The 25,159-nt window shown below is 35.2% G+C and overlaps 2 protein-coding genes across 3 annotated transcripts; one reads left to right on the top strand and one right to left on the bottom strand.

Moving 5' to 3' along the window:
- Nucleotides 1-7,676: 7,676 nt before the first annotated feature.
- LOC130657431 (fez family zinc finger protein 2-like) lies at nt 7,677-15,003 on the bottom strand. Its single transcript, XM_057460414.1, has 5 exons — nt 14,757-15,003; nt 11,544-11,687; nt 10,700-10,991; nt 9,934-10,231; nt 7,677-9,456 (listed from the first exon to the last, which is right to left on the bottom strand). Exons 1-5 carry the CDS (start codon nt 14,853-14,855, stop codon nt 8,589-8,591), a joined length of 1,701 nt encoding a protein of 566 aa, XP_057316397.1. The 5' UTR covers nt 14,856-15,003; the 3' UTR covers nt 7,677-8,588.
- Nucleotides 14,975-24,942, top strand: LOC130657430 (zinc finger protein 665-like). Of its 2 annotated transcripts, none has more exons than XM_057460412.1 (7): nt 14,975-15,096; nt 20,955-21,023; nt 21,274-21,336; nt 21,530-21,736; nt 22,088-22,190; nt 22,325-22,594; nt 22,954-24,942. In XM_057460412.1, exons 2-7 carry the CDS (start codon nt 20,955-20,957, stop codon nt 24,885-24,887), a joined length of 2,646 nt encoding a protein of 881 aa, XP_057316395.1. In that variant the 5' UTR covers nt 14,975-15,096; the 3' UTR covers nt 24,888-24,942. The 2 variants fall into 2 exon arrangements, with proteins under 2 accessions (XP_057316395.1, XP_057316396.1); XM_057460413.1 differs by lacking the exon at nt 14,975-15,096 and adding an exon at nt 15,172-15,316.
- The last annotated feature ends 217 nt before the right edge of the window (nt 24,943-25,159 follow it).

The following is a 25,159-nucleotide window of genomic DNA, read 5'->3' as shown; positions in this document are numbered from 1 at the left end:
AGACGGAATACGCTATTATTAAAGAGAAGAAATTTTGGATGGGAGAAAACTGAAGTAATTTGGCGGAACAGCAAAAAAAAGGAATTTTTAGTAAATTAATTTTGGAGAGAAGACAAGATAAATAATTTTGAATGGAATATAAATTCAAAAAATTTTTTTTTCAAAAAACAAGCGAGCTTATTTTTTACAATACATTAAACTTGAGGGGTGAATCAAGCTGATTTTTGCAGTAGGTCATGACCGAAGGCAAAACAGTTGGGGTTCTGTGAGCACTTTAAACGGGGGTTCTGGAAAGAGAACAAAAAGCTTTCGCTAAAACAAGATTTGCGGAGAGTGTTCTTCAGAAACACACTGCAGAATCTATTTTTTTTTTATATAATTCAATTTTTTTTAGTTAATATAATAGCAACTTTAGTTTTATTAAAAAGAGATGCAGCTAAGATATAGATGGGAACTATCGATTAATCTTGCTTCAGCGGTTATCAAATGAACATCGCTAAAAGGTTTTTTTTACCACAGTTATCTAGAAACGATCTGTCATACATTCTAAGCAAAAGTGAGCACTAAAGAATGTAAATAACCTTTGGATAAAATCCCTCTATTGTACGACTTCTTGTTTGCTGCTCGGTTGATCTAAGAGAACTGCTGACTGGATTTCAGATATATCTTAGCCGTTTTTAAACACCTTCACATCATAGAAAGCTATTTGCTTCTAAATTAAAACTCCTTGTGCAGCAATATCTGCTCTAAACTTCATTGGTGGTTAATGCACTTAGTGAAATACGTTCCCCATCTAATGATAAAAGATTTGTTATCACATTCGTAAAAAAGCTCAGACGTTAAAATCTCTTATCACGTTATATAAAACCGCCTTTGTGAGAATTTAGGGCATATGAACATTAAATGGTTTGTTGGACAAACATCTGGTATATTTCGAAGCAAGAGTAAATACAGTGCCAGAAAGCTGGTTTACTTAGCGCTAAACCAAAGAATTTGGGCTTTTCTTTTACTTCACCCAGTCTCTTTAAGTAGCGCTTTGTTTCTGTGTGATCTTATCTTCATATCTTTTACTCTGGGCACACACTTTGTCTACAATGTCAGCAGTAAATAAATGAGAATTTTCTTGCTTAAATGAGCAGTTTCCTGTAGGATTGAAAATTCCTATTTCTTTCGATCTTGCTGGAAGTAAAAACAACTTAAAAATCATTGCTTTCAAATCACTGCAAATGTAGGTGTTAAAAGAGGCCGGGAAAATAATTGTGGGGTAGCGTCTTCAAGAGGTTTAAAAATATTGCACCCAATATTTTAGTTTCTTTTCTGTATAATTTATTCTATCAAGATCTGCACCCAAAAATGATCAGTAGTTTAAAAGTCTGCAAAAAATAGTTTTTTTCTGAAGAACACCTTTTCTGTTATTGAGTTAAATGCGTTGTTTGCATCGATTTGAAACATGCCACGAGTTTGCTGTTAAACATGACAGTGGTTGCATGAATAGCAATTTTTCCAAACCTGCCTAAAGGCCAGCATACACTAGTAGACTATAACCAGATGTTTTAAGGATGTCGTCTCGCAGTATTGATATCACAGCGTCCTATAATTCGTCTAAGAAATACCCCTATTCTAGTACGACAAAAGCCTGGATTTTTCGCTTAGGGTATCATTCGGCATTCCATAAGTGGTGCAATACTGTCATCAATTTCGTATTTAGCAGCGAGTACTTTCTTGTTATCTTTGCTTGGTGTTTTGTCGGGTGTTTGTTGTAACAAAAAATTCGGAATGATCATTACAAACACCTTAACTTATATGTTTACGTGAAAGAATTAGAGCAACAAGCTTCTATTCGGCTCCTTATGTCCTTTGTAAATTCTTTCCTTGAAGAGCCTCTGTAAGGCGAAAATACTTCACCGCCACGTGTTCATTTTATCATAAGCGTTGTTGTCGTTTATCTTTGTCTTGCAAAAGTTTTTGCCATAAAAGGTTTATCTGGTAATTGTGCAAACTTCTCGATCATATTTCTCAGTTTAAAATTCTGCAATATCATGTTTTTTGCAACATCGTTGATGATTCCTTAAACCTTAAGTGTCCTTTCACAACTTTGACACTTCCAACTTACTTCTGTCATCGTTGGCCCCGTAAACTTATAAAAAAAAGCAAGATTCTATATGTTCTTCAATTATTGCAAACATATTTTTTTTCTTTTTATGCAGTTTTTTTGTGACACTAAAAATACTTTATTTGATCTTTGCTTTATAGCTTTTATTTTACGTTCGTCATCGTTATCGGTTTTTTCCGGGTCATACTAAAATGACGGGTAGTTTTTAGACATTCCGCCAAGAATTCAGCAATGTAACATAGCTACAACCAATACCACCATTTAGGACCTAGCAAGCTAGCTAGCTCTAGCTATATCATCATGCAAAGTTCAAAACCCGACTTCACAAGCATTTAATGCATTTCAAGCATTTAAAAAACTATTCTCGCCAGTATTTTAAAAACAGTCAGCTTTTTTCGTAAATAACAATGTATTTGTACAACACCCACCTGGATTTCCTTGCGTCGTTTTTGGGGCGTAAATAAAGCTGTAGAGGCGTAACTCATCTAAGAATAACAAAGAACGTTTTTTAAAAGTATTTATGTTTGGGACTGGGCAAGAAATATCAAAATAATACTAAATTTGCAAGTTTTACACATGTGAGAGTTTGAACGTGATTTGATTGGATTCACGAAAAAAGAGTCCTCTATTACAGGTTCACTATAGCTATAAATATGTCCGACTGCAATTTTTCGAGGATCTTTACACCAATGCCAGGCCATATGGTATCAAGTATTAATCCAGGGTGAACAAAAAAAAGGTTTTCTGTGCCGATAAAAAGCGCACTTTTTATTTTTTGTTAAAGACAGTATCTGTAAACGCAAATGACATATATGTGAAAAAGGGCTATTACGAAATAGATTAACCTAATTCAGTCTCGACCCCTTATTTTTAAAATTGAAAAACAATGAAATCTTAAAAAAATTAGGCAATCTCTGTTCTTCTCTCAGACTCTAAGATCCAAGATAAACATTATTCCTGATGTATATTGTTCTCTGCAACTCAATGACATGTAACGTAGTCTATGGGCTGTCAAAACAAAATAGTGGTAAAAATTCTATAATTTCTAGATGATAACATTGCACTGCGTTCATAAAAAACACTCAGCATTCCTCTCCATCTTTCTTTAGTGTCTTGACTCTGGTTTCCCGCTGGCGAAACCTGAAAGATTAAAATACCGACGTTTTCCAGGTTTCTCACCCATCTCTTCTAAAATATAGCAGTCAAAGAAAGTTTTTTCTCACATATATTTTCTTTCAATTTACTTATACATAAAGTTAACAACTCAATAAAAGATGAAAGTTTCAAATATCTAGAATATTTATTAGTTTGAAAAAAAAAAGATACAAAGTTTCATATACATATTATTCAACATATTTACACATCAAGTTGGCCATTTACAAAAAAAACATATGGGCGTTCACGTTCATAATTTTCGTAGCATCGATGTTTGCTTTTTTCCCCTTAACCACCTTTCCATTCTTGGTGCTAAGTTTACCCCTTTTACTGTTCGTGAAGTCATTCTTAGTAGTATCCAGTGTTTTTTGATCTTCTTCTCTCTGCCCGTGTCGAGCAAAAAGTGACAATAAACTTTTCAAAAAAGATTGCATAACAGTTTTGGTTGTAGATTAACTTTTTAGTTTAATTCTTTCTTCTTTTTACAGCTTGTTGAATATCAGGTTTGTACGATTAAGCTGCCGCAATATCCACTGATTCGGCAACATTCTGATTTTCAATTTCGAGCCCACACTTTTAAATTTTTTATTCAAAAAAGGGGAATTTTGGATTAGCATCGTTCTACGTAAATCAAAAGCTTAATTTGTTTTCCCACTTTCGAAACTAGCTGACTTTTTACCCTCTAATAAGAACAATAAAACGCTTTTTTATCCTTATAATACCCTAATTGATGCTGTGCTTCTGATAATTCCCTTCATTAAAAATTCCCCTGCGAATAAAACTGCTGCAACGGAGAGCGACTGGAGAGCAGTTAAACAGATTATAATAATTAATGATTCCAACAGCTTATTATGCGGTATGAAGTTCAAATTATATAACTATACTTTTTATTTTTATACACATAACGTAAACAACTGCGCTAGAGTGTGGCACACCGACAAGAAAAAAACAAAATGGCGACTTGTTTCTTTCGAAGAAAACACAATGATGATATGTTACTTCCATATGAGTTAAAAGTACCTGCGAAAAACTTATGTGGACCTATGAAGCTTCCGCAAGCACCCATTGATGACCCAAAATCACCTAAGTTTGTACGCAGATCGTTATTGAGAAGCAGTGATCATGTGATTCAATATCGCCCACGTACGTCATCGCGACACAGCGAGCGTTCGAGTCAGTTATCACCATTGCTATCAAGACATCGCGCAGGCTCGCTGCGAGGTCAGTTGTCATCAAAACGTAATTTCGATTCTCCTGACACATTAAGAAAAACCTTTGATCATTTTGACTGTAAAGAAACAGAACGGCTACCTTACACGAAAGAAAAACTTTGGGCTCAAGCTTTTATGTATAGTTGCCGATAGACAGATCCTATCTTCATGTGCATGTTCTGCTATGCATGCGTGTGCATGCATGTTCTACTACGTGTGCATTTTTGAATATTTTATTTCGTATATTACGTTAGATAATTTATAAATGTATTTATATTGATATAAAAAGGATATTTGTATATTATTTTTTAGGAATAGATTTTATCGCTAAATTTTTCCTTCATTAGTCTTAGCTCGCGTCAACCAAAATCCTGGAACATCGGAGATACATAAACTGTTCCCCCGAATTTCTTCTGTTACGTGTGAATCTTTTTCTATTGTTGTGAAGAGTTGTTACAATGAAAAACAACTTTAAGGATGAAAGGAGGTTCACTTTACCTTTTCATGAGTTTACTAAGTTTAGATTATGTCGGTAAGTTCGACCGAACCTGACCTCCAACGCTTTCTTCGCTTCTCAAAGTATTGGACGCTAATTAAAAAAAAAGCTCTGATAAAGAGATTGTGGGTGATTTACTATCTCAATTATTACATATTGTACAATGAAGGTAAAATTAAAGGTAAGAAATCCAATGTCGCCTTCTTGAGAACATTTTGTTTATACCCAGAAAGAAAGCATGAGAAAATAAAAGTATTAAAAAATAGCAACCTCTGTGGGAAAGTTTTTAACCCACTTAAGTTTGTGATTAAGTTTATAAAGAAATTTAATACAATCCATAATGCTAATTGCTTGTGAACCAATTAAATACTATTTAAATTTCTTAATTACATCAGGACACAAAATTTTATTTTCCCACACAAATTTACAAAATCCTATTTACGTGTTTGTTCCGCCTTATCTTTGAATAACGCCGGAGAAATTTGTGTGCAAAAAGATTTGTTTGTTGTGCGAAAAGTCACCTCGCTGATACGATTTTTTTACGCCAATGATCAACTTCGATTCCAAGGCTTTTTTTCTTCTTTTGATTTGATTTAGGTAGAAGGGAAGGCCGTTATAAAAAAGAGACAAAGAGCCCAGGGCTCTCGATTGGCCAAGGATAATACCGAGCCACCTCCAGGACTCTTTTTCCCTTTCTGACAATTTTGCTCCCCAAGAATGTCAGTAAGAGAAAAAGAGCAAGGTTGGAGACGTCCTGTCAGCATATTATGGGCGTAGAAGAATTCTGGGAACGAGGTTAATGAGTAATAGGTTCCGAGAGAATTACTGAAACACGTGCATTATTAACTTATAAAGCTAATTCCAGACATTTTCCCAAACTTTTTTTATCGAAATCACGGATTATCAAATAATCCTGACTTCCGACAAAAACAACACTTTTATCTGGGTTTTCCTGTATCATTTTAAAAATCTTGACAAAATCAGACACAAATCTGTAACAACCCTGTCAGTAAAGACATAAAAAACGTCAGAGGAAAGCGATTTCACAGCGAGTGAGTCAATTCGCAAAACATTTTTATACCCAGGTAAGCCACGGTTTTGGAAGATTTATGGAGAAAATTAGAGAGAAATAAAATGTAATGTAATGCTCTATTTCTCTTTTATTCTGAAAAATTAAAACTGCTGCGTTTTCGACACATGTTGAACATAAAACACCTTTCCCGAGACTTATTCTTTTGATGTGCCGCAACTTTTTCTGTTGAGTTTTATGAAAAACGGACAACAGACTTAAATTCCTTATCAAAAATGTCATAAACAAAGAAAATTTCGAAACAATGCAGCAAGTAAACAACCTGCTATTCTAATTTTAAGATTTGTGGCATGTCGAACCTCTTTTTGAAAACGAGGCGGGACATGGTAACTTGAACATTAAGACTTTAACTGTGATATATGTCTCCTCAAAATAGCACTTTCTGTTGGCGTATCAAGTTAAACTTTACACATAAATTAAACAAACTATGCTGAATTCAAATATGTTATTCATATTTTACGAGTTTTAAAAAAAGTGTGACTCATGGTCCGGGAAAGATGTATAGAGACACCAACTGCTGATTTTTGTAAGCTACACACCGCTCTAGTCGAAATTTTGACTCAAAACTACTTGTCTCCGGCAAAATTTTTACAATGCTCAATAGCACTTTAAACTTGACGTCATTTTTTTAAAAATATTTTGTATAGCAACCAATTTTCCTCTAAATCCAAAATTTCAAAATAAAAAGCTTTAAAAGGACGTATACACGATACACTATTTGACATATGTGATTAGAAGTATATAAAGAATCACAACGGGCCCTTAATATAGAGTTACAATGGGTTTACTTTAACAATTGCAGTGTCCCACGTCATTTTTCTTGTTAGGAAAATTTTTGACGCTAAATTGTTTTCGGAATGACATGACAGTAAGAAATTACGAAAATTTGCATCATTACATGTCTGTCAATAACATAATCGTCGCAGTCCTTTTATAAGATTAAGTTGTAATATAAACCTATCCTATATTAAAAAGTTAATTTACTTTTTCGTAGCAATATCCATCTGCTGAGAAGAAAAGGGAGGTCCCTATTGTGTTACCTGAATGAGACTTACGTCAATAAAACTGAAGATAAGGATTCAAATTACTTAAGTCTGTGATAAAACTGTAGGTAATAAAGGCATCAACAACAACAACTACAATAACAGCTTTTAGAAAATAGGACCATCCCATTATTTTTGGGTGGGTGGCAAGGGACAATTTCGACATTTTAACCTCCCAGACGAAGTACAAACGCATCATTTGTCCAAGTATAGATGATTATAGATTGCTCAGGCGTTGGAAATCACAAAAAAATGATATACAAAATAAATATATAAGTCTCAAAAATAGTGTAATCAAACTTTTCAACGCTATTGTTGTGTGAATTCGTGTCTCTTTTTTCAGTATCCCAACTTATTATAACAAAGCCTTTAATTTAGACACTGTTTACCTAGCCGATGCTTTTTTCTAAAAAAATAAAGATCTCCGCCGCCTGATTTGATGCTACTTGAATACATTTGATGTCTCAGTACAGGGCACCAATGTCACAAAAAATATAAGCTGGAAGAATCTTAATAACTATGGAGCAGGTAAAGAAAAATTAATTAATTTGGTCATAATTTGTTATAAATATTATCATTATTTATTACAAGATTTATTATATTGTATATATTATTTTTTATCTATATGAACACTCATTGACTGACATATTTATAAGCCTAAGCCTAAGAGTGGGACATTTTTAAATTTTACATTCCTAGATTGGCTAAAAATGAACTCATGGTTCATTCTTAAAAATCACAATGAATGTTTCGATAATTCAGTAGTTTAGAAAAGCTGCGTTGTTTAATTGGATACAAAATTTAGATAAAAATTTTCATCAGAAACCTTACACGATTACAACAATATAAAAGATGACAAGAACACTAGAAATTTTAAGAGTGCTGGCGTTTTTTAGAAAATTTACATCGCATTTGGACTTTTTAAAATGTGCTGCCAGCCCCCTAAAACATTCAATGGTTTTTATAATAATGATCTATGGGAAGGATATTCCTGAACGACTTTTTCTCTTTTTAATAAATTTGTTAGCTACTTCATATTATCAGTGTATGATTTGTGAATATGTAATACCATCAGATTATCCATCCGTGTATCAGTGGTTGTAGCTCGAAGGTAAGTTTTGATGCGGTTCAAAGCTGAAAGACATCGTTCGTTAACAGCATTTGTAACTTTTATAACTTGAAATAAAAGTAGTTTTCTTGGGTTATCTAATTTTTGGAGAAATGACACTAAAACTGTCTCTCTTTCTTTCTTTCTCTCTCTCTCTTTTTTTTAGTAGGAAAATTATGGGGGGATGTGCCCTCCTCCCGGCGGTCACGGCACTGAATTTACTATTTTTCCAGAATTTTGCGAAACTAGCAAAAATTAGTACGTTAGACTAACCGACAAGGATATATTAATTATAATACATATTAAATCGCAAAAAAAAAAACCATAAATATATAAATTATTGAAAATATTTTATTTATTTACGATTTTAACTTACGATAAATACATATGCACTACTTGATTGGAATTGGAAAACTCCAATATTCCATTCTGCGGTTCGGTAAAATACGTTTCTTCTGATTTTGTTGAAGGACCATTAGTTGGAGAAGACGCGTTCATGTTGTTCTCATTTTTCTTTCCGTCTTCCACGTGATCAATCTTACCGACGACGGTTACGATTCCCTCTTTTTGCGTAATCAGACTAGACTCGCTTTCAGTTGAGATTGCACCAGTGTGGATTGAATGTACACCTGTTAATCGGTCTTGTGCGTCGACTGCTCCTTCGAACATTTCAGTTACTTGATCACTATTTTTCGACGAGGCTGTGCTTGTTTCTGAAGTACAATTAGTTAATTCTCTCCCCTGCGATTGGTTGTTTATATGAGATATATTATTTACAGGTGGATGACTAACTTTTTGCAGAACACTCAATACTGATATATTTGAGAGAACGGATTTTTGTGACATGTTAGTCTCGCTTATCCGAATTTTGTCTTTATGTTGTTTCATATGAAAGTTTAAGTGACCTTTTTGGAAAAACTTTCGGTTGCATAGCGTGCAAGCAAACTTTTTCTCTCCATTATGAGTTAGTAAATGTCTCTGGAGGTATGTCCTACGCGCAAAGGTTTTTCCACATTGTTCACAAGCATGGTCTTTAGCTTCTGAATGCGTGGTCATGTGTCGTTTCAAATCGTAACTCTGACGATAGGTGTGGCCGCATATATTACAAACAAATGGCCGTTTGTTCGCATGGATGAGTTTGTGTTTATTTAAATTAGCTTTGTTGTTGAAACGCTTTTGACACGTGTCGCACTCAAAAGGCTTATCTCCCGTGTGTATAACTGCATGAGCCTGCATGTACCTAAAAAGTAATCACAACGCCTCTATATTTATAATAGCCGTATTCAGTTTGTCTCTGCGCAAAATGGTACCGCAAGTAGCGAGACGCACGAAATGCGGTAAACAAGGAACGGGTGATCCCGTGAATTTATCCACAGGCCACCGACTAGTTACTTTCTATTGTGATTCTTCAAGTAGGGAACAGCTTTCAAGATAAAAATGGAACTTTGAAGAGAGAACACGGACGGAAAAACGAAACAACGCAACAAAAAAATTGAGAACAAGAGTTAATTAAAGAACACATACACAAACGAACAAATAAGAAATCGGTAGGACAAACGATTGAAACACGCAAAAGTACATAATTAGAAAATCATTAAAAAATGTAAGAAATAATGAACAAATGAAAACACAACGTTTGACAATTAAGACGGCACAAACTAAAATAAAAACAAAGAACGGAAAAAATTTAAAACAAGTATGAAACAACGAAGTCTACCATTTACTGCTAAAGGATGCACCACAGATACCGCAGACAAAACTTTTGATGCCGGCATGCGACTCCAGATGACGGCTTAAATGCAACTTCCGTCGGAACTTTTTCCCACATTCTTGACAGTGGTACTGTCGTTCTTCTGTGTGAAGCTTCTTGTGTGCTGCAATATTTGTGGTAGACTTAAAAAATTTCCCACAAATAGGACAGTTTCCAGGTATTTTTCGTCGCTTCTTGGTTGAGCCAGAACCACGCGTTCTTTTATCTGGAATCATCTTCATAGTCGGGTTACCATCATTTAAACCTGCGTAACAACATATAACAAGGATAGACAGTCAATGCATGTTGCCCGAATTGCATGTTTTTAAAAATTATGCGATTTTGATGTTTTGGCTTTAAGATCATATTCATTATCATTGAATTGGTGTGTGTATAAATTTTCAACTTAATTGGGCATATTAAAATGCTTTTTTGGTGGTAATGTTACGGTCAAAGTCTTCTTATTTTTCTACTTGTACGAATAAGCTTCTGTTTCAAGCTGAAGTCAATTAGTACAAAATTAAAAACACTGTTTGTTTGCTGTATACATCTAAAGTTTATCAAGTTTTGGGTGATAATCTCAAAAATCACATTCATTTTTTTTGACAAGTTGAGAAATAGCAGTGGTATATACATCAAAGAAAACTAATTCGGGAAAGGTGTATAGTCAGTCAAAAAGTAAAGTAAAGCAAAAGAGACACAATTCACACGAAATTAGTGAAGATAAATCTACCTTGTGAGGCTTGCTGTATTGGTTCCGCCAAAGGTATCTGTTGAATTTGCGGCATGATCTCAACATGTTGTGGTGTTACAGCAGCTGATAACGCTGTCAAATGAGTAAACGAGGTTGGGATTTGGATAGCAGAAGGTTGAATCTGCAATGTGTCTGCCGATTGCACTTGTGTTATGTTATCGGCGATGGGGTTCGACGTAAGAATTGATGCTATGCCTGGCTCATCTGTTGACGATTGCACCTGTGTTGGTAATTCCTGGGTAAGCGAGATTTTACTTGGCGTGATTTGTCTCTACAAAAAAACAACAACAACTGTTGAAGGACAAACCATTAGAGATATATTCCGCAAAAATCGTTAAAATTTTGAACAGCCCCGAAATGGTGTTACCGAACATTTTGTTTTTACATTTCCAAATGGCTTGTGTGAATCACTAAATATTTTTCTTTTTATAGCAAGCTATTATTTGTAGATGTTGATAAATGTTCAGAACTAACTATCGCGAGCAATTCTTTAAAAATAAAATCTTGCAGGCCTTATGTAGAAGACATTAAATAATATTGCTGAAATAGAGCTTCACTTATATATTATACGCCTTTCTAGGTAAATCAGACGAAAAAAATTATTGTAAATTATTTTAAAAAAATTAAAAAAATAGCAGAAATAGCAGATTAATTCCCGCAAAATATTTTTTGCAGGAATTAATATTCGCAAAATGGACAAAAATTTGCAAAGTCCACAAGTTCCGGCAAAAATTATTGTAAAACTGGCTAATTGTAAAATTTGCGAAAATTAATCCCCTCAGGTATTCAAAAGGTTTCTGTCATTTTACACATGTACATGTACCTTGTTTGCAACATTTTGTAAGGTTTCAGGAGTCTGGCCAAATTGATTCCAAAATTCACGAATAAGATGTTCCAAATGAGTAAAACTTGCTGCAGGTTCCCACGAATACTTAACCCATCTCACTTTATAATATCTTGTACCATCCTGTAAGACAAAAGTATGGCACATGTTTATCTCAGATAGGAAAAAACAGCTGCACAACACACACAACTTTGTAGCATGGAACATTAAATAACTTTGTAACTGAAGATTATATATAGCTACTTTAAGCCTTATTAAATACATACAAAGAATCTTATATTTACATATAGGTGAATATTTATCATAGCACATCCATATTTTATTCTCAACAGAGAATGTTTCACCCCGATCAGACCTCTGATCATGACGGGCGAGTATAATGCGTGTAAGTCATATTGAAGAAGAACTACTTTGTTCATCACTAACAAACTGCCAAGCAGTGAGTGGGATTCGATCCGCGGTCCCAAGAACTAGGAGGCGCAGATGAACCCACTACACTAAGTGCGGCAATATGTTAGTGATGAACTCAGATAGTTTATCCGAATGGTTTCTATACATATAGGTGAATATTTATCATAGCACATCCGTATTTCATTCTCAACAGAATGAAATACGGATGTTTTCTGGGGACTGCGGATCAAATCCCGCTCACTGCTTGGCAGTTTGTTAGTGATGAACAAAGTAGTTCTTCTTCAATATAATCTTATATATAGTTACTTTAAGCATTATTAAACATATACAAAAAATTTAATGGATTCTTAGAATGCAAAAATGGAACCCCTAAGGATGGTTTGGTTTAGAGGACGCACTTAGCATAAATCATCTGCCATAGTTTGTGGTATGGTCTCCGCTTGTATTGCCACATCTAAGAAGCGAATAAATCCAATGTGTACTTGTGGAGCCATTTGTTTTCCACTTGCATATTACATAATAAATTTTTTCTGCATATGTTTTTAATATGCCCAAGGAGGTTTAATTTGATAGCAATTAAAGCAAATTGATAGCAAATTCAATAGTATGTTTTAAGCTAAACAAGAAACCCAGGGGCTTTAACAATTTCAACAAGACACGGGTAAGGAAAATTGGATAAAATGATTTTTGCTTGAAGTATTATGTGACGTTTCCCTGACTCCGTTAGAGAGTGTTTTGAATTAATTTTAGCATTTAAATGAGACTTCAGTAGCCTTTCCTATACCTATCAAAAAATGATAGTAAAAAAAAATCCTGATGATGGAATAGAAATTGCTTTCGTTTTACAATATTAAGCTGAATAGTTAGGCTTGAGAAAAACATGTACAAGAAAGTCTGAGTCATCGAGGAATATATATACCTATTATTTAATGCTCAATTTGAGCTATGCAGACTCAATTAGGGTCCGCTCTCTACCAGACTACTCCCTGCAATATCAAACAGCCCACCCAATGTGCCATCTCTTCAATTTCCCTAACATTCATTCACTTGCCCATATTGAATCACCAATTTAAGTTTAATGGAGTCCTTTTACATAAAGTATATTTTTAGGGGTACAATAACATTTTGTACATAGCACTAATATCATCTAAAGTGTGATACATCCCATTGAAACAAACAAGCAAAGATAAAGATTTTAATAAAATTTCTTACCCACAGATAAATTAACTATAAAATGATTTGGAAAATTAAACACAACAAAAAGATCTAATGATGGAAAGATAAAAATATAGTTCAAGTTCAAAATAATTTATTGAAAAAATAAAAAATAGAACAATAATGATAGGCCTGTGTTTTATCAAGAAGGTTTAAAGGGAGAAGGAGATACATCTCAGTTTCTATTAGAACCATCCGTTGCCGATTTACAGGTTTGTTTATTGTTTTCAAATTCAGTTTTGTAAACAAAATTTTTTAAAATCTTGCGCGTAAATTATAAAAGTAACTGTTGCTCATTGTTATTTCTGCATAATCATAAATTATTTTACTAGCGGTAAAAACTTGTTTGCTTTGTATTTGATCGTTTAAAATCAGTTTTTAAACATTTCTGGTGGTATATGCAAAAAATAAGTTAAAAACAGCAGAATATGTGGAAAATTATGGTAACATAAAGATATATATAAAAACAATGTTAGAAAATAAAAACACATAATTAGAGATAGTAACGAATGAATAATATTTTCTTTTGTTCTATGAAAGAAACAATAGCCACTGAACACCGATTCTATACCGAAAATTCAATAACTTTCAATAATTTCCTCTTGACGGCGATTCAACATGGGCGAGTGAATGTTACCATAGCCCCGGGTTAACGCAAGCCATGTGAGGAAAATTGGGAAGATGGCACACTGTGTGGGCCGTTGGATGTTGCCGGGAGTTGTCTAGTAGAGCGCGGGCCCTAATTGGGTCTGCGTCGCTCAAAATGAGCATTAAATACTCTAGGACTCTCCATCTAAGCCATGGCCCCTCCTGGAAATAATAGACAGGGTATATCCCTCGATATTTGTGAGGCTAGCCATGTAAAATATGCACATTTATCTATCTATCTACTTTGAAGACAAAAATATGTACTAATATGCAACCCCTACTGCAGTAATATTTTTAAAAATTTTTTAACTGACGCTGTGCTAGGAGGGAACATACAGAAATATCTACAAGATATAAAATTATATCATATCTGGGGGCAACAATTTACACATTTTAAGCTCCAAATACCAGCTGAATCGTTTTGCAAGTGGGGATAATATAAACTTCTCCAGCATTAATTCTTATAGCTCAACAGAGCCATGTGTTTTATTTATGTTGGGTATAGTTCTTAATACGTTTTTTGACTTCTGCTTTGTCGTTAAAACACTTGTCTCACTTTGGCATGTAAAAATACAGCAAAAGCGGCGCCGTGATGGGTTTAAAGGAACACATAAACAAAATAAATTTGAATAGAATTTAAATGGACGTTTCTGAGATGTATCTCCTTCTCTCTTTAAATCTCCCTGGGTTTATTAAGAGTTGCAAGAGTGTGAACAATGTGTTTTTTCTTAAATCCCTACCCTAAAGAATACAGACCTGTCATTGGCAGTAACGAAAGTGAAAGGTATTTTTAGTGAGCTTGCAAGTAAGTGAAGAAACAGAATGAAAAAGTGGACGGGTTCTCAGAAACTGTATCGTGACTGGAACAATGACATTGAAGTTGCAGCAAACCTGCTACAAACTATAATCTGCTAATACCTTTTCAAGCACGGTATCGATAATCTTTTCTGCATCAAACGAGGCACCAAAACTTGCAGCAATCGCTTGAATGCTATCTAGGGCTATCGCTTCCTCCATTGTTTGTCTTGGAATCAAAAACTTTGGGCAGGTCTTTTGTAAATAATGGGCCAACTTACTAAACTAAATTTCAAACGAACTCCCTGACCATAGTTTTGGGGAGTGAGAATATAATAATTTAGCAAGCTCGATATACACGAACCATCATGGCCAGATAGTGGAGCTTTTTACATCGTAAAACAGATGTGGATATTTCTACGGGTTTTTAGATAATTTTGGAATAATACAACAGAGTAAGAAGGTAGCATTTTTTAATAAGTATTACGTTTTTTTATTTTTGCATTTGATCTTTAACATGCACAGCCGTCCGAATATACACGGTCTTTCGTGAGACGTTTCTTAGAAGTCAAGCATCCACGGTACCTTCTGCACACACATTTCAAACATATGGTGCATGACAGAGAAAGTAAACAAAGATCTTCGATCTGATTTCTGTCCATCAGTTTTCAATTGGGAGAAAGGTTATAAATAGTATTCTTATTAAAAAAATTAGAGTTCCAAGTAGCATTAGCAATTATAGCTAACTTAAAACACGATTGAAATAGCTATAATAGTGTCCTTACTCCTCAATTGCTTCTTGTTGTTAATATTTTTGCAGCAAACTGTATTCAATGTACTGTCTCTTTGCTGAAAATGGAAGGAGGGAGGGGGAAGGGAGAGGGGTTTCATGCTAATGTTGAAAGTATTGTTGGAGAAAGAAAATAAACCTATGCCAATGCTGAAAGTATTTTTGGGGAAAGAAAATAAACCTTTCTTTTTAACCCTTTAGAAACTTATTTTTAAAAAAGAAACAAGTTAAAAACTAATTTTATGTAATGCAATTAGTCATTTTCAAGAAGACTATAACAATGATAACCAAATTATTCTGCACTACAAACAATTGCACGCAACTTTATTTTTGACCTCCTGGCAGAGTTAATTTAACAATTTAGCAACAAGGCTTGTCAGAAAAATGTTTGGTTAGTGTCCTTTCAGGGTTCAGAAGAGGTTTGCTTGGTCTTTTGATCATAAAATGCACAATACATTATTTTTCAAATAAGCATCTTGCATACTTTAATTGGAAAAACTTTCGCGAGAGAAACATTCGCGGGTTTTCGCTATTTTCGTGAAAGTTTATCTAGTGAAAATGTGCGAGTTTCTTCATTCGCAAAAGTTTATCCACTAAGCTATGCACAAAATACTTAGAAATCTTATTTCAAGAAAGAAAATTTATAACATTTTCAATTATGCTAAGAATTTAGAAGTTTTTTCTAACTGAAAAATCCTTGTTATCATCATCATCATCATCATTCTCGGCTTAACGTCCGTTTTCCATGCTAGCATGGGTTGGACGGGGTATAATAATGACCCTCTTCCAATCTGATCTAGACTGTGTTAGATCTAAACTCAACTTCCTCTCTATCAAGTCTGTCCTTATAACCTCCTGCCAAGTCTTTCTCGGTCTGCCTCTAAGCTTTGCCCCAGGAACTATCAAGTCTTTACACTTTCTTACCCAATTATCCTCCTCCATTCTTTCCAAGTGCCCCAGCCAATTCAATCTTCTTATCTGGATAACATCTTTAATTCTACAGAGACTTAGCCTGCTTCTTAGCTCATCTGAACTCTTTCTGTCTCTCAGACTGACATTACACATCCACCTAACCATTCTCATATCATTCCTTTCTAAACAGTCAAGATCTTCCTGCTTCACTGCCCATGTCTCACTACCGTACAACATAACACTTCTTACACAGGCCTCATCCAACCTACCTTTTACCTCAATTGACAGGACTCTGCTAGTCAATAAAGGAAGTAACTCTCTAAGCTTTTTCCAAGCAGAACCTATCCTGCAAGTAACACTTCTTCCAACACCCCCTTCACTGCCCAACATATCACCTAAGTAACAGAAGTTCTTAACTATCTCTAACGAGCCACTGTTGTACATCATTAAAGCTGGAAATACTTCATTCTCTATAATCTCACCTTTGCAACGCTTGCATACAAACTGTATGCCAGCTCTTAACCTTCCACTAATACTACTGCACTTCTTATGTACCCAATGCTTGCAAGTCTGACAAAAGATTGAGTTACTACCAACCCCTTTCCTGCAAACTCCACAAGGCCACTTTCCAACTACAAGGTCACACTTGGCTGCAATGCTACTTATCATGACTTTAGACTTTGCTGTGTTTACCTTCAGCCCTTTCTCTTCTAGTCCTTTCTTCCACTTCTCAAACTTTTCAACTAATTCTTCCATCGACTCTGCTATGAGAACCAAATCATCTGCATACAATAACTCCCATGGGCAACCTGTTCTGAACTCCATCGACAGCGCTTCTAAGACTAGAATAAACAACAAAGGACTAAGTACAGAACCCTGATGTACACCAACATTTACACTAAATTCATCACTAAGTGAATCGTTAATCCTGACACGACTTCTAGCATTTCTGTACATAGACTGAACCATCGTAACTAGCCACTCATCCACACCTAATTTTCTCATAGCCCACCAAATAACTTTACGTGGCACTCTATCAAAAGCTTTCTCTAAATCTACAAAGGCAAAATAGAGATTCTTTCTCTTTCCTAAATACTTTTCCTGAAGCTGTCTGAGTAAAAATATTGCATCTGTAGTGCCACGCCCTGGAACAAAACCAAATTGCATCTTATCTATATCAATTCTTTCTCTAAGTAACTTATCAATCACTCTTTCAATAACTTTCATTACTTGATCAACCAACTTCAAACCTCTATAGTTACCCCTTTCTAATGCATCACCCTTGCCCTTGAAACAATTCACTATTACACTCGACTGCCACTCACTCGGAATAGCACCATCCTTTATAATCTGGTTAGCAAGACTTGTAATAAGCTCAACTCCAATATATCCAGATGCTTTTACCATCTCTGCAACAATACCCGATACTCCTGCAGCCTTGCCAATCTTCATTTTCCCAATAGCCTCCACTACCCATTCTGTCTTGATCTGCATGGCTGGCCCTTCTACGACATCATCATCAGACAAATTATCCTCGTCCCAATCAAACTCAGTGTTAAGCAACCTCTGATAATGATTCTTCCAAGCTACCCTTTTCTCCTCCTCTGTGCTAGCCAAAACACCTTCATCATTACGTATACACTTCTCACTTACAATATCTTGATTAGTCTTCTTCATTTGCTTTGCTATCTTGAATACCTCATTGCGCTGGTCTTCCCTTCTTAACACATCTGCAAATCTGTTTCTCTCTGCTTCTGATTTTGCCTTATACACTGCTGTACGAGCCCGCGGCTTAGCTTCTAAGTAAATATTTTTACTACCACCTGACTTCCACTCTTTCCAAAGTTTCCTCTTTTCCTTTATACACTGGTCAACCTCATTATAGCACCACCAGGTCTGTCTATGTCTAGCTGGTCCTTTCGTCCACCCACAGGTATCATCAGAAGCTTCTAGAAGACAATTCTTCAAAGTAGTCCAAGTACTTTCAACATTGTCACTATCACATTGACTATTGTAGGCTAACTGCTGAACTTTTGCACTAAATTGTCTTGCTACAATCTCTTCCTTCAGCTTCCAGACTTTTCGACGGGGCCTGTACTTTCCCTTGGCTTCTCTGACACTCTTCAAGATAATATCACAAACCAGCAACCTATGCTGGGAAACACACTCTTCCCCCGATATAACTTTCACGTCCTTCACCACTTTCTTGTCTGACTTTCTAACCAAAAAGTAATCTATCTGTGTCTTACAACCACCTGACTCATATGTTGTCAGCCTACTCTGTCTCTTACTGAATGATGTGTTGCAAACCACCATGTCCGTTGCCATTCCAAACTCAAGCAATCTCTCCCCTTCCTTATTTCTGCTCCCAAATCCATAGCCTCCATGCACACCTCTATAACCTTCAGATGACTTCCCAACATGACCATTAAAGTCGCCGCCCACCATGACAAGTTCAGTGTCTCCAAACTTTGATGTGACTGCTATTAACTCATCATAAAACTTATCTTTATCTTCCTCACTGAGTCCCCACTGTGGAGCATAAACTGACAGAAAAGTGACAATCCTATTACCTATCAAAAACTTTATCACTATAACACGACTATTAACACGGATAACATCTATTACTTTTTCTACCCACTTCTCTGCAACGAATATGCCAACTCCTCCATATCCATCACTATTACCAATCCAAAAAAGCTTATACCTTGCCCTCCTACCTTCCACAAATCTCACTGAAGCTCCTCTCCACCTAACTTCCTAAACACAACACATATCAACAGATCTACGTTCTAACATTTCAACTACTTCACCTGCTCTACCTCTCAGAGTACCAACATTTACACTAGCCATCCTCAACCTAGTGTTATCTACCTTGTGATGTGATAGCTGGGTAACGGTCTGACGATGCTCACATCTGACATCTGTCCTACCGTGCGCGACACCTTCACTCCTTAGAGTTCCAGCCCCGTTTACGCAGTTTGTCTGATTAACTATTCTTACGGCCATTAATAAAGAGTTTTGGCATTGTTTTACAGCTGGATGCCCTTCCTAGCGCCAACCGTTCACAGACCGGACTGGGTGTTTTTTAAAGTGACACCATCACTATGTGGCATTTCATGGGACTTCCACAATCGCCCCTTTAAACTAAGGTATGGTGGAGGACGTTCAACTCCTCTCTTGTCTCTTAAGGAGACCCTTCACCCAAGTTAGTGAAAGTTTATCTCACAAAAATTTATCTCGCAAAAATTTATCTCATAAAGTGGACCAATAATATAATTATTTTGTATAATTATATATATATATATATTTTATTATATATATATATATATATATATATATATATATATTTTTTTTTTTTGTTGTTGATGTTTTTCCTTAAGTAGCTAAACAATGTTAGGAGCGAAGTGCAAAAAACAAAGTGTGAACAAGAAACCGAATTGGTTTGAACACTCACACCACATAGAAGAAAACTTCGTCTCTGAATGACTAAGAGAACAATGAATGACTAAGAGAACATTTTATGTGAACCTTCACGGACTTATAAAAATGGCATTCTCAATTGCTCAAGGCTCTTATGTTTGAGCCTCTTAAAACATAAAAACATTCTAGGATTCATAATCATTAAAGGTCTTAAGGATACCGTAATGGTATAAAAAAAATTTTTTTTTTCAAATAATGCAACCAAATGAATGACTAAGAGAACATTTTATGTGAACCTTCACAGACTTATAAAAATGGCATTCTCAATTGCTCAAGGCTCTTATGTTTGAGCCTCTTAAAACATAAAAACATTCTAGGATTCATAATCATTAAAGGTCTTAAGGATACTGTAATGGTATAAAAAATTTTTTTTTTTTTATTAAAAATATGTGGAGATTGATATTCTCTAACATAATATAAATATTTAATGAGTTGTCGGTAGTTCGCTTAACACCTTTACATCTTTGAATAGGCTATTGTTGTAAAGGTTAGGTTGAGAAAAAACTCTTTTACGAGGAATTTTAGACCTTTGTTTTTCACGTTGTATACATGACTTATAATGTCCGAAACTTCCCTCTACGACGGAGAAACTCAACAAATCTTTGCACATGTGCTCATCGATACCTGCTGCAAATAACTTTGTCACATTTCATGTATATTTTGATTATTTAAAGAAAAAGACAGGTTAAAACACAAAAGAGCGAGCAAAAACGCTTTTTCGAAAAAATGTGACAAAGTATTGTTGCTATGGTAATGCTAAAGTGATTGATAAAAATGATGCAGAAAGAAAATGAAACGGAGGGGAGCTTCGGACGTTTTAGTAAAAAAAACAAAGGTGTGGATTTATGGCTACCTGGAAAAAAATCATATTTATATTATCCTATAGACAATTTAATTTGCTTTTATGTTCAATAAATAATTTTAAAGAAAAAAACATAATTTTTGAGAAGTAATAAATATACTGAATATGTGTCTATACCCTTACAGTATCCTTAAGGAAGTAGAAAGAGCTTTTAAGTAGACAATTAGGAATGTTTATGTGCAGGTGTAAGTAAATCGGTGCATTGCATTTTAAACACCCTCACCTATTTTGTGAGTGATAAAGCAGTCTAAAAAAATATGAATATTTTATTTAGATGTCATCTGATAATCATACAGATTTTCAAATAATAAACAGTGAAGACAACAATACTAAAATTTTCAAGGTATAGTTGTATATTTTTTTATCCCCACCATAATGGCAAATTTAACTAGACAAACAACTACAACTTTGTATAGTACTAATAATGGCGTAAGCCGAAAAGCTTTTGCTTTTTAAAAATATATATTGATTTTAAATACTAAATGGCGAAGAGAATTAATATTTATTTAACTAGGGTTCCGGTGTTATATTACTCTAATGGGCTGTTAAATATTTCCGTTTACATTTATTTTATGTTTTATATTGCTTTATAGAATAAGGATAGTATGAATATAAACCAAACAGATGATATTTCATTAAAAGAGTCAATATCACAGGTATATATCTTTATTTAGATTTTTCTTTAGATTTCTAATTACTACAGTACGTACATTTATAAAACTATTTACATATGTGACTAAAGTTGTCTGGTTTTTTTAGAACGTTGTTGGTACCAGGAAGCTATAACAAATTAACAAAATGGTATTCAAAATTCTGTGTGAACTAAAATTTTAATTGTTTACATGTTAGGCCAGTGAAGGAGGTGAAAGTAACGTGACGTTTGAGTACTTGCCAGCAGATAATTTAACCGCTGTGTCATTCTCAGATGCTTCTATCCAAATTCCTGTTTTACCATCCAACATTCATGTAGATGAATCTGGTGTTGTTTACTTTAATGTGGTTGCCCAGCAGGATCAGTTGTTACCATCTGAAGACAATCAACCAAAACATGAGCTAGTAGGACAACAATCTTCTTACCATATTTCTTCAATGACTACCTAATTATCAACGCTTCCTCTACTGCCCTTTTTCAAATGAAGTTTTACCTGCAAGGTGGATTTTGGGATGTGTTTTACAACAATGCTCAATGTATATAATAAGTCGTATGTGAAATTAGAAGATAAAAAATTATGAAATGCTGATTTAAAGTTGTTTAATTTTTATAATTTATACATGAAGTCATATAAAACCAAGGGTTTTAAGTTTTCGGGTTTTTTTTCTTATAAAGATGTGTCTCTTGTTTACAGACCTGTTCGATTATGTTGTTAGTTTGCATGTTTATGTCTAAAGGTTGTTCAATTTTTTTAGGGTACAATCAGTGAAAATGAAAAGGGAATTATCTTAGATAAAGATGATATTGACGCTACTCAACAAAGCAGTATAGATGCAACCGTGAGTGGCGATGATCCCAGTACGTTTGTTTTTAACACGAGTTACATATATATTTTAAAAACATTTATGGTACATGTACTTTATACATACGTAGCCTTTTTATTACCGTTTTTCAGAACTACAGTTTACGACACATCCATTTATCTATTTCAGGTCAACTGCACGTTTGTCCTCGCTGCAAGGCGTTTTTCGCCACAAGCACTTATTTGAAAGCACACATGAAGCGGAAATGTATTCGATCAAAGAATGAAAACAATCAATTCGAATGCCAGTATTGTCCGGCATCATTTAAACAGCGTTTTCAACTAAACAGACACATGATGCAACATACCGGTGAACGCCCTTTCAAGTGCGACAAATGCGAGAAAACATTTTTAACGAAGTCTCATTTGAAGAGACACGCTATAATCCACATCCCAAAAGGTGGGTTTCCCTTAACGGCTTATTTTCCTAAACATTTAAAAACGTAAATTCTTTTAGTGAAAATGCAACCAGATATATACTAAACTCCTTTGGGTTGCGATCTGTCGGCTCAAATTTGACATAGACTTTCGGGACTTTCTACGACTCTGGAAAAACCTGGAAAACTCGAATGATTTTTTCAGTGCTTAGGCCTCCCTTGTAAGAAGGTGTTAAAAAACTGCTAAATTATATCAGGCTAAGATTCACTAGAAATTAAGCATGCATGCTAATCCATGTATGGTGTATTAAAGCTAATATAAAAACAAGGAAAATTTCATGTATCATATAAGAAAGTGTATGCTAATAAAAAACATTTTTAGATCAACTTGAACATAAGTGTGACCGTTGCGATAAAGTGTTTGCGTGGGCGTCGGCTCTAAACGCCCATATAAAGTCGCATACTGGCGAGAAACGTTTCAAATGTGGTATATGTGGGCGTATGTTTCTGCATTTGAACAGTCTACGAAGTCATATGTCAAACAGACACACAGTAAATGGTAAATTTATTTGTGTCGTATGTAAGGAATGTTTCGATGAACCAACCAATCTCATTCTTCACATGAAAACACACAACGAACAAGAGTCAGTCAAGTGTGAAAGGTGTTACGCTTTTTTTGCCTCGCTTAACGATCTCGAGACGCATATTTGTAAAAACTTTGGCGGGAAACCGTTAATATGTCACGTGTGCAAATTGGAGTTTCCAGACACTAGCCAATATTGCGCCCACGATTGCATGCAGCTGAATACAAACAGAACTTGTGGGTGTTGTCAAAAAGTTTTAAAAAGTTTGTGGCATTTAAGAGAACATCTGATAACACATACTGGTGAAAAACCGTTCAAGTGTGTACAGTGCCTTAATACCTTTCGTCGTAAAAGGGAATTAGAAATTCACATGACGCGTCACAGTGAAGAGCGGCCATTTCGTTGTACGTACTGCACGTTGACATTTTCGAGCGACAACTATTTGAAACAACACATGAGGAAAGAGCATCGCGAAAAGAAGTTCATCTGTGAGATCTGTAAACATGCGTTTATGCATAAATGCGCGCTGACCAATCACATGAGCTTTCATCTTCGAACAGGCAATAAAAATTACGGGAAGAAGTATCATCGCGACGATGGTCTATTGGTGGAAGAGTTAGTTAAAGAACGTCTGGAAACAACCGCAGCTGCCAATAAAAATGACTTAAGACAAAAAGAAAAGCATGGTCTAAATGTTTCAAGTAGCAACATAGCCACAGCCAGCAATCAAATTAATTTTATGACGTCTTCAGACACACCGATAGTTAATAATCAGAATAAATTTGAGTCGGACATGGCGGCGGATTTGATGAACGCTGATGCAGGCCCTATCGGCGTCGCATCGGATCAAATGAACGTGGATGTTGAGTCGGACGATGGCGACGAGTTTTCTAAGGAAGTAATAAAGCCGAAGATTGACTTACGAAACGCTGAACAGGATCCGTCGAATATAACGACGCTTTATCAAACCGATTCCAACGGCGAAATGATCATACGTTGTGCGTCGTGTTTAAAAATATTCGACAGCCATAGTAGCTTACTCCGTCACAGAAAAGAATTCCACAATGACGGTAAGCGATATCAATGCGATTTCTGTTCGCGAACGTTTTCAGTAGCAGCTAACTTGAGTCAACACCGTCATATTCACAACATCAAGCGGAAATACAGTTGTCGACATTGTGGAAAGAACTATAGAGTTACTCACAAGTTACGCGAGCATTTGAGAATAAAACACGGTGAGAGCACGACTGACTTGACCGATCTCGAACTACAAATAAGAAATTCGTCGCATGACGCAAGTAATGTTCTGTCGTCGACTTTAGGCGACGATTTGATGAATCATGGCGATTTTATAACGACAGGTATAAGTAGTCAGGGAGGGACGCCAGTTGAAGTGTATCATATTGACAACGTAGACACATCATCATCGGATGCATTGACACCTGGCGTAAATCCGTCTATGATACAAAGTATTCGTTCGCACGTCGACACACATGCGTCTCAGCCGGAAAACATCACGCAACCACAAATAACTCCACAGGAAAAGAACTTATTATCCAATATCGTATTCGTCGACTCGAATGGCGGTAAATCTGCTGGTATATCGCCAGACCAACTCTCTAAAAGAGGCGATGTGACATTTCTGATGAATTTAAGCTCGCTTATCACTGAGTTGGGAGAAGGTATTGGAAATCAAAGAGTGATTGTTCAAGAAGGTGAATCACGCACATGATGAGAAGAAAGCTTGTAGATAGTTTTTGAGTCAGTGGAAGAAATTTCGTATTCAACTTTTATTGTTATTTTTGCGTACGTTGTTATTAAATGAGGACTCGAAGTTTCTTATTATTTTTTCACAAAAGCTAGCAAATAATCCAAATTAAAAGAATTATGAATTAAAAAAAAAGTGATCTGTCATATCCACCCTATTTGCACTATATTTTGCGCGTTCTAATTTTCCAGCGTACTAACTAAGAAACTTAGACAATTCAAAAATAACCTTAAAAA

Source organism: Hydractinia symbiolongicarpus, chromosome 9 (genome assembly GCF_029227915.1).
Source record: "Hydractinia symbiolongicarpus strain clone_291-10 chromosome 9, HSymV2.1, whole genome shotgun sequence".
NCBI classification, from domain to species: Eukaryota; Metazoa; Cnidaria; class Hydrozoa; order Anthoathecata; family Hydractiniidae; genus Hydractinia; species Hydractinia symbiolongicarpus.
Note: the sequence above shows the minus strand (reverse complement) of the source record. Positions and strands in the feature narration are given on the sequence as shown.

Bases quoted from the DNA above. Each gene is read 5' to 3' on its own strand.
- LOC130657431 (XM_057460414.1), bottom strand. From the start codon at position 14,855: ATGGAGGAAGCGATAGCCCTAGATAGCATTCAAGCGATTGCTGCAAGT. The intron at 11,688-14,756 runs GTATTAGCAGAT...TTTGTCTTACAG, and splicing joins TCGATACCGTGCTTGAAAAG to GATGGTACAAGATATTATAA. The intron at 10,232-10,699 runs GTAGATTTATCT...GTTGTTACGCAG, and splicing joins AATACAGCAAGCCTCACAAG to GTTTAAATGATGGTAACCCG.
- LOC130657430 (XM_057460412.1), top strand. From the start codon at position 20,955: ATGTCATCTGATAATCATACAGATTTTCAAATAATAAACAGTGAAGAC. The intron at 21,337-21,529 runs GTATATATCTTT...TTTACATGTTAG, and splicing joins TAAAAGAGTCAATATCACAG to GCCAGTGAAGGAGGTGAAAG. The intron at 21,737-22,087 runs GTAGGACAACAA...CAATTTTTTTAG, and splicing joins ATCAACCAAAACATGAGCTA to GGTACAATCAGTGAAAATGA.